Source organism: Sapajus apella, unplaced genomic scaffold (assembly GCF_009761245.1).
Source record: "Sapajus apella isolate SASKATOON/1434 unplaced genomic scaffold, GSC_monkey_1.0 scaffold83, whole genome shotgun sequence".
Classification (NCBI taxonomy): Eukaryota; Metazoa; Chordata; class Mammalia; order Primates; family Cebidae; genus Sapajus; species Sapajus apella.
Window position 1 is genome coordinate 221,494 of NW_022437023.1, and position 9,413 is coordinate 230,906.

The 9,413-nt window shown below is 47.2% G+C and overlaps 1 protein-coding gene across 2 annotated transcripts; it reads right to left on the minus strand.

The window, feature by feature from the left end:
* Positions 1-1,260: 1,260 nt before the first annotated feature.
* LOC116533572 (HLA class II histocompatibility antigen, DQ beta 1 chain-like) lies at positions 1,261-8,407 on the minus strand. 2 transcript variants are annotated; one of them, XM_032253342.1, is made up of 5 exons: positions 8,284-8,407; positions 6,548-6,817; positions 4,074-4,355; positions 3,446-3,556; positions 1,261-2,000 (listed from the first exon to the last, which is right to left on the minus strand). In XM_032253342.1, the coding sequence occupies exons 1-5, from the start codon at positions 8,390-8,392 to the stop codon at positions 1,987-1,989; spliced, it is 786 nt and encodes a 261-aa protein (XP_032109233.1). In that variant the 5' UTR covers positions 8,393-8,407; the 3' UTR covers positions 1,261-1,986. The 2 variants fall into 2 exon arrangements, with proteins under 2 accessions (XP_032109233.1, XP_032109232.1); XM_032253341.1 differs by lacking the exon at positions 1,261-2,000 and having other exon boundaries at positions 3,283-3,556.
* Positions 8,408-9,413: the final 1,006 nt, after the last annotated feature.

A 9,413-nucleotide genomic window follows, 5' to 3' on the forward strand; every position in this document is an offset into this window, starting at 1 on the left:
GAGCAGAATCTAAAGTTTTGGTGTCTCTCTGTGCACTAGTGTCTCTGTCTGAGGACCTGTGTGACAGCCTGGAGTACAGGAGATGAAGGTCCCAAGGAGACCTAGTTCTCCATTCTGACCTCGTCCATAAGAAGGAAGAGCCTGCCAAAGACTCCTCAGGCCCAGTGTGTGGGTGAGGGAGAAAGGAAGATGGGATGTCTGCTTTCAGGGTCATGGCCCTCCAAAAGCTTGCAGAAGCTCTTAAACTCTGTCTTCATGATGAAACTCAGAGACTGAGATGTAGACCAGCTTCAGGGCTGGGCCAAAGGGGCCACAGTGTGCAGTGAACTCCCTCAAAACCAGGAAGAATGTGTCATCAGGAATCAACAGGTTACTATGTCAATGACAAAGGGAGCTCAGACAAGGAATGGGATGGCTGTGAACAGGTGCCGCAGTGAGGGACCCTAGAACCAGAAGGAGTTCTGCCATCTGTCCTGTGGGCTCCACAAGAAGAAAACCACCCCTTACACCTCTCCACTGTGGGGAGGCTCTGCAGGCTGAGGTGCTCCACTTGGCTAGTGTAGACATTTGCACACTGGAAGTCATTTCCAGCACCACAAGGATCTGGAAAATCCAGTCCTCCTTCCTAAGAAGAGGGATGGGCACAGTGCTGGCTGTCAGTATCCTGTGCCCAGAAAGGTGTTTTTGAGAGGTGTGCATGTTACCCAGGCTTGGCCAATCAGAATCTTTCCTAAAGTTGTTAAAACTCTGGTAGACATTTTAGAAACATTTACAACAGAGACAGACAGACAGACAGACACACACACACACACACACACACACACACACACACACACACAGAGAGAGAGAGAGAGAGGAAGAGAGAGAGAGATGAGATAAAATATGAAGTGATAAGGAAGAGAAATGCAGAAAAATAGAAGCAAAAAAAAAAAAAACCACAGAGATAGAAAAAACTGCAGATAAATAGTGACAATGGATTAGAAAAATAGAAAGGCAACAATGTAGTGAAAGACACAAGGGAACAGAAACAAAGATGCAGAGAGACACAGGGAAGAACTATACAGGGACAAAGAGACCCCGAGAAAGAGACAAATGCTCAGATAGAGACATAAGAGAAAGAGAGAGGTGAAGATCTCATTGATGATCTGGAACTAGTCACTTCTGAAATCAACTTGACTCTAGGCTTCCTTTGTACCATGAACAAAATATATTTGGGTTTCTATCATTTAGAATCAAAAATAACACTTTTATTGCTGGTTATGCTTTCTTAAAAATAAAAATTATTCTTGATTGATGTGACTTGCCAGAATGTTTGAAACACCAGTGACCAAGGGTCACTATATCTGTCCCCAAACAATTCCACCATGCTTACTTACACAGCACTCACAAACCAGAAGACAGGCTGGCATATTCTAAGGACACTGCACTGAACACCAATATGAAAGAACTCTGAATAATGTGACAACTGAATTGACTTTCTACCTCCTCTGCACACCCTTACTTTGCACCCCAAAATGCTTTCAGTGCCTTTTCAAGGTACAACCCTCCTTATGACCATTGATTGACTGGGTCACCTCAAGGTACGTTCCTTCATTCTGCAGTGACTTGCTGCCTCTGCTCAATTAAGGAAGTTCAGAATACAGATAACTCAAGATCATGTTTAATTATGTAAAAAAGCTCTAAAGTCAGGTAATGGTATTCCTGTGGTTCTCTTGAGCAGTCTGAGTAGAGGATAGAAACAGAAACCCCTTGAGGCCTGAGTAGCTGCAGCTGGCCCTGCACACGCAGAGGCTCTGGGTCAGTGCAGGAAGGTCACAGCCAGCACCTTGGGGTGGGGATGAAAGATGACCTGCTGGCTGCGTGAGAGCCACTGTAGGACTCTCATCTCAGGGGGACAGGCTGACACAGGAAGCTGGGAATTCTGGGCAGGACAAGCAGGCATTACAGAAGAGTGATAGCCCATCCCTGGTAAAATCATCTCAGGAGTCAGTGCAGGAGCCCTGGAGAAGAGAGACAAGGCATAATCAGCACAGGGTACCCTGGTGGGCTTGCCATCTCCCCCACCCCTCAAGGGTCCCCTGCAGCTTCAGACAGAGAAAGCTGAGGTCCACAGTGTAGCATCATCACCTCCCCCAAGATCTGACTGAGCAAAGGTGAAATCAGCTCATGAGGACACAGAACTTAAGCTTGATGCAGATGTGGGGGAGGTAAGGGAACAGCTGTTACTCTTCTGGGGAATATGAAGGGTTCGATTTTTCCAGGAAATTGGATAACACTTCATTCTTACCACTAGTGGCCTCTTTCAGTCACTGGAAAATGCCTACAGGAAGTAGCCACCAAAATGTGGCCCAAAGTGGGCACCATCCTACTAACATTTAAGCTGTGGTTCTGTCCCCACATTTCTCAAGAAGATGCCACCAAAGCTAAGGCTTGGTTCTGGGGAACAATCTCTGGAGATTCCTAGAAACTGGCAAACTTCTCCCCTAAGTCTTGATCCTCATAGCAGCAAATACGCTATGAACAGAGACCACTGTGGTCAGGTGCACTCAGCTCATGCTCTTCCCTCTTGTACCTGTGCCCTCCCCACACTGGATCACAGCTGAAATATTACCTGCTGGGGGAGGCCCTTGAGGTCCTACAAAAGGAAGTTATGTGGTGAGGCGCTGTGGCTCACACCTGTAATCTCAATACTTTGGAAGGCCAAAGTGGGTGGGTCACAAGGTCAGAGGTTCAAGACCAGCCTGGCCAAGATGGTGAAACCCCACCTCTGCTAAAAATACAAAAAATTAGCCAGGCATGGTGGCAGACACCTGTAATCCCAGCTACTTGGGAGGCTGGGGCAGAGAATTGCTTGAACCCGAGAAGTGGAGGTTGCAGTGGTCTGAGATCATGCCACTGCACTCCAGCCTGGGTGACAGAGCGAGATTCTGTCTCAAAAAAAAAAAAAAGCAGCAGCAGCAGCAGCTATGCAAAGAAAGGTCTCAAAAGGTCTCATTACACAAACAACCACTCTCTCACCCCAAAGGAAAATGATACACATGACTTAAGTAGAGTTATATTCTCTTCCCACCCATGTTCTTCAAGACCTTAAGCACCCTGATTTAAAATCCCCTAAAACAAATGAAAATGTCGCTAGAAGGTAAGGAGGCTGAGCCTCTGACCCCCTTAATGGAGGAAGCTTTTCTAAGGAGCCAGTGAGACAATGATGAATGGTAAGGCCCTCCTGGAATAAGCTCTGTCAGTCAACTCTGTGACAGGGCTACCTTTCACCCAGTAAAATCAGATTCCAATGCCTCCTCCAATCTTGTCCTGTCTCCTCCCACCTCCAGCCCAGGCTTTTTTCTCTCAGGGTCAGGAGGAAAGAGCTACGTCTAGAGACAGGTCCTCTCTGACCAGAGGGTCTGGGTCACAGCCCATCTTCCCCTTGTCCCCTGGGGTTCCTCACCTTTCTGACTCCTGTGACGGATGATAAAGCCCAGCCCAAGGAAGATCAGCCCGAGCATGAAGCCTCCAACGCCACTCAGCATCTTGCACTGGGCAGATTCAGACTGAGCCCCTAAGAAGCAGAGTCTGAGTGTCAGTGCTTGTCCCCACACCCCATAGCATCCCTGTTGAGGAGCTGAGGTCCAGTCTGAGGTGCAGGAAGTGAAGGCATCAAATGAACATAGTTCTCTGTTCAGACCACCCCTAAGGGAGGGAAAGACCAGCCGCCAATAGGTCCTTGGATACGGTGAGTAGGTGAGAGAGCAGGGAAGCAGATCTCCGCTCCTCAGGAACTCATCTATAACCTTGAACCCTAAGATCGCAGTCACCAGCCCTAATAATCAGTGCCTCAGAGCTATCAGGACTGGGATCCAGAGCAACAGTATGTACAGTAATGTCCCTAGCATCTGGAAAGGTGGTGAGATCAGGATTCTTCTGATGCACTTGCCATCAGAAGAGGGGCTCTAGTCTCCTGTGATTCCCAGCTCAGTAGCGACATCAGGGATAAGAGATGGGAAGGGAGGGGTCAAAAGGAGCTCTGCCCTTTGTCTCGTGGGGCCCATAGCAACAGAAACTCAATATCCCCTTACGCCACTCCACGGTGATGGGGCTCTGGAGGCTGGGGTGCTCCACGTGGCAGATGTAGACATCTCCATGCTGGGGAGTCATTTCCAGCATCACCAGGATCTGGAAGGTCCAATCACCGTTCCTAATAAGGGGAGTGGACACAATACCGGCTGTCTGCTCCTGGTCATTCCGAAACCACCGGACTTTGATCTGGCCTGGATAGAAATCTGTCACCGAGCAGACCAGCAGGTTGTGGTGATTGAGGGCCTCTCTCCTGGTTGGGGAGATGGTCACTGTAGGCTTCTCTGAGAGTAGTAACAGACAGGGAAAGACACAGGAGTGAGATGTGAGACCACACAGCATGTCTTCCATGAGGAAATGTTCCTCCTTGGAACCAGAATGGAAAGATACCTGGAGTCCAAGTCTTGGATTAAGATTCATTCAAAAAATATAAATTTGACAATCACTGAGAATCCAAAGATAAACAACATACCATGGTCCCTGCCTTTATAGAATGTGCAACATAGTAACAGACACCAAAAAATAAAAAGAATGTTATTTCAAAAGTTTAAAATATTTGAAAAAAAAAAAAGTAGGCAGGCCTTGAAAACAAGTAACCCTGATGAAACATCATGTTTGCCCATAAGTCGATTCCTTTATCTTCTCAGATTGCTACTCATAGTTAAAAAAAAAAAAAAAAAAGGGCACACCTTTCCCCGCCTTTTTACACATCTCATCCTTTACCTTTCAGGCCACTTTATTGAATTCCCTTTATTATCTTAATGTGAAACAATAGTAAACATTTAATGTATGCTTTCTGTATTTAATGTAGTAGTAATGTGTTCTCTCATTTTCTTTTTTCCTTAATTTCTTTTTATCACATCAGTGAGTTTAATTACCAGCTGTCTACCCTACTCCATTCCCTTGCTGTTGAGAATTACTTTCTTGTTCTGGAATCAGACATTATTATGCATGTTCTTCATAGAAAATATTCTGAGATCCGTGCAGAGGTCGGCCTGGGGTAACGAGCCTGTAATGTGAACATATAAATATAAGCAGGATTTGCTGAGGTCAGCAGGTGGCACCCCAACTAAATGGCACTCATGAGCCATCACCCGGAAGGAATCACGGTTTCCTTGGATTTGAGCTTTTCTTTAGGTTCTCCTTCCTGGAGTCCGACGGAAATCACAGTCAGCTATGGGGCCTTACAAGATATTTTTATAAGAAACTATTTTTATCCAATAATTTAATGGCTTCGACCTATTTATTCCAAAACTTCTGCTCTTTGCATTGTGCCATTTGTTCAGCTTTTCTAAGAATTAAAACTCTGCCTACAACATCATTAAAGTGTTGTTTTTATTTTTAGCAAACATTTTTTTCCTCAAACTTTGTATTCACAAACTATTAACATCCAAACCAGTAAGAGTTTAAAGCATTAAGCAAAATGATAGAAAATAATTTATAAAGTCTATTTTTTTTTTTTTTTTTTTGAGATGGAGTTTCGCTCTTGTTACCCAGGCTGGAGTGCAATGGCGCGATCTCGGCTCACCGCAACCTCCGCCTCCTGGGTTCAGGCAATTCTCCTGCCCCAGCCTCCTGAGTCGCTGGGATTACAGGCACGCGCCACCATGCCCAGCTAATGTTTTGTAGTTTTAGTAGAGACGGGGTTTCACCATGTTGACCAGGATGGTCTCAATCTCTTGACCTCGTGATCCACCCGCCTCGGCCTCCCACAGTGCTGGGATTACAGGCTTGAGCCACCTCGCCCGGCCAATAAAGTCTATTTTTAAGGCTCTTTATACCTGTTTTTTCTTGAACCTAAGTGGATGGGCAGCTGAGTACATTTATTCATTAATTTAATAGAAGATCTTTGCGCTCGTACCACATACCAGTCAATGTGTCAGGTACCAGGCATGCAATAATTAAAACAGTCTCTCGCCTCAAAGAGCTCCATCATTGGCGAGAGCCATTTAAGAAAACAGAATTACGATGAATAATGATTTGAAGCCAAAAGTCAAAATATCTTATTTCACAACTGTAACTGCTGGAGGCCCTGCACGCCGTTGTGGGGCAGCCCCATCTCCACCAGGCCAAGCCTGAAGCTTCCTGTGGCGCGAGCTGTGCACGTGGGCCTCGCTGGGTGGGGCGGTGCGAGCGGGGCGGGCATTCAGGGCAGAGGGAACAGCTTAGCAAAGGTAAAGCACGAGGAGGAAAATGCATAAGGCACTAGGGGAGAACCTGCAGAGCAGAGGACGAGGCCGACGGACGGGGAGGCTGGGGCGACACTAGGCAGCCTGCCCAACTCTGCCCGTCCCTCCGCTCTGCCCTAGGTCCCCGCCCCTCCGATGAACCTGCCCCCACCACCCCTTCCACCGCCCCCTGTCCCCCGGGGTGGAATGAACGGGTCTCGGGTTCCGGAGGCCGGTTCTCCTCTCCCGGCGCAGAGACTCGGGGGCCCGGCCAAGGCTGGGCCTTGCGGAGGGGCGACGACGCTCACCTCGCCGCTGCAGGATCGCGGGGAACTCCAGCTGGTAGTTGTGCCTGCACACCGTGTCCAGCTCCGCCCGGGTCCTCTCCAGGAAGTCCTTCTGGCGGTTCAGGTACTCGGCGTCGGGCGGCCCCAGCGGCGTCACGGGCAGGTACTCCCCCACGTCGCTGTCGAAGCGCAGGTACTCCTCCCGGTTATAGATGAATCGGGTCACCAGGCGCACGCGCTCCGTCCCGTTCCTGAAGTAGCACATGCCCTTAACCTGGTACACGAAATCCTCTGCGGGGAACCACCGGCGGGTCGGTCAGGCCCCAGCCCGGCCCCTGCAGCCGCCGCCCCGACTCGGCCCTGAGCTCTGGGAACCGCCGCGTGACCTCCAGTTCCCGCCGGCCAGTGCCGCCCGCTCCGGACTCGGACCCTCTGTCCCTGCGGCTCTGCCCAGCCCCGCCTGCCCTCTCCGGGGGCTTCGGGAACCGCCTTCCTACAGGCAGGAAAGGGAGGAAAGCCTGAGCCTGTGAACAAGCAAAGAAGCCGTCGGGCTGATTTCAAGTGTAACTCTGCACTTAGAGGGATCGGGACGTTCTCGCATTAAATCCCATTTTCCATGGAGCTCCTGGGACCCCTGGAGATAAAGTTATCCACATAAACCTGAGAGTTCAGGGGAATGACGAGACAGGTCCAGGAATTAAGCCTGTCCTTGTTCTGATACGCGTATTCTCTTGATCCCTGGGTAAAATATCTTCCCTCCCACGCCTGGATTTACCCTCCCAGGTGCTGTGTGAGGTTCACTCACTTCTGTTAGAAAAGACCTACACCTCTGAGACTTAGAAACATCCATGGAAAGGTCACAAGCTTTTGAATTTGATAAACTAGTTTCCAATTAAGCTTCCACATAAAGGGCACAAGCATTTGAATTTGATAAACGAGATTCCAATTTGACAAACTAGATTCCAATTAAACTAGATTCACCAGCTTGGGCAGGTTATGTAACAGAATACCCATATCACAAGTATAATTGTGTAAAAGAAAATCATGATATCTACACACAGGATGTTAGAAGGAGTGAAAGAGAATTTATATATTGTCCTGTGTCTGAAATGAATGGTTTCACAATATGTGTTATTTCCCTTCTTTACGTCCTCCTTTCTACTAAATTCAGTCCACCATCAATTCAGGTCTCTGAATCCCACATTTGCCCATAAATCAGTGAAACCTGAAGACTCCCTGCCTGTGGTCAGCCAGTCAGCTTCCCTCAGGACCAAGATTTTGCCTCCACAAACGCTCCACTCAGTCAGGAACACAGACTACTTTTCCTCAAATAGGGAGACTGCAGACATCAATGCTGCCTTACATTTCCCAATGCAGCATCTCATAATATTTAGTCCCGGCAAAGTCTTGGGGCACGCTGAAATGACAAATCCTGCTGTGTCTTTGGAGAAATTCGTGTCTTCAAAAATAAGCCCATGCTCACTTTGTCCTATCACTGGTAGTAAATGTAGACTCTGTCTCCTCTTTCCTCTCCTCTCTCCTCTTCCAGGCTTAAGCCTCTAGGATGGGGATTGGATTGTTCTCACCTCATCACTAAAAGATAAATGGTAATGCAACATAGCTCTGTTTCCCAAAAGAGAGGAAATGCTGATAAAAGGTTGTGTCCAGGACCATAGAGGTCACCACCCCCATACCCCAGCCCAAGGAGAGCCTGTTCCCAGAGTGGCGGCTCTCCAGAGCAGCTGCCCTGCACTTACGGGGAGAGTCTCTGCCCTCAGCCACTGGGGTGCTCAGCATCACCAGCATCAAGGTCACAGCTGCCGTCCACAAGCCTCCAGGGACCTGCAGAGCCATCTTCCAAGACATAATTGGGACCAAGGAAAATGCAGTGGTAGTCAACACAACTCAAACCTAATGGATCTTATGTACCTGCCGGAAACAATATAAACCTCTGGATGTTTCCATGCGTGGTAGGATTGGAGAGTCCCTAGAAAAGGAACCAATCAGCACTGGAGCTGAAGGACCTCATCTGCCTCTGGGCAGACATTTTTTCCCTGAAGATTCTCACTCCAATGCCTGGCACTGTTTCTTCTTCAAATTGCACAAGATAAACATTTGAGGTGAAGATTTCCGAATAACTGAAGATTGAATGGCTTAGGGGTTTTAAGCAGCAAAAGACAAATGTGATTCAACAGTAGACATCTTACAACCTATCGCTCTTTTACTTGGGATTTTTAGTAGGGCAAATTAAGTAGGGATTATATATCAGGAAAAGAAAATTGTTGTCATAGAAATGTTCATTTCTATTGTCTTAGACACTCTGAGGAGCCTTAAGTTTTGGTGAGAAGAGCAAAGTTCTTAGAAGCAAATGATGGTGAGTTGCAGTTCCACTACTAATGTGCTTTATGGGAGTCAACAAATTACTGAACTCCTTTTCGCCCCAGGCTTCTCTTTGCAAAATGTAGATCATGTTTCATGCATTTTACATCTAGATCTTCACATATACAAATTTAAGACTAATATGACTTGCTCGAAATTACAAAAGCCTCCTCCACTGTTATATGTAACTATCAGGTTAATTGGAGGAACAAGAAAACAAAACAAAATGTATTTTTAGAAAAACTTGACACCCAGCCCTGCTGGCAGGTGACTCTTTATTATGCAAGAATGTATTGCATTCGTGCTCTTTGAGTGAAAGTGTTTGTTGACTTTTCTCTTTTAAGTTCTTCAGCTGCTTAAATCCTCCCTGAACCATGAAACAGGTGCATCTGACATCAGTAAAGAACAATACATAAATTTTACAGTATTCAGACAAAGTCACATTTAGTTTTGAAGACAGAGAACAAAAGCCGAGAAGAAGCATTTCCTGGGGGCTGAATTGTTTTAA

What these genes read in the sequence shown, in the direction of transcription:
- LOC116533572 (XM_032253341.1), bottom strand. Translation starts at nt 8,392, where the DNA reads ATGTCTTGGAAGATGGCTCTGCAGGTCCCTGGAGGCTTGTGGACGGCA. An exon ending in CGCGATCCTGCAGCGGCGAG is followed by an intron (nt 4,356 to 6,547) that starts GTGAGCGTCGTC and finishes TACTACTCTCAG; the next exon opens with AGAAGCCTACAGTGACCATC. An exon ending in CCCCATCACCGTGGAGTGGC is followed by an intron (nt 3,557 to 4,073) that starts GTAAGGGGATAT and finishes TCTGCTTCTTAG; the next exon opens with GGGCTCAGTCTGAATCTGCC.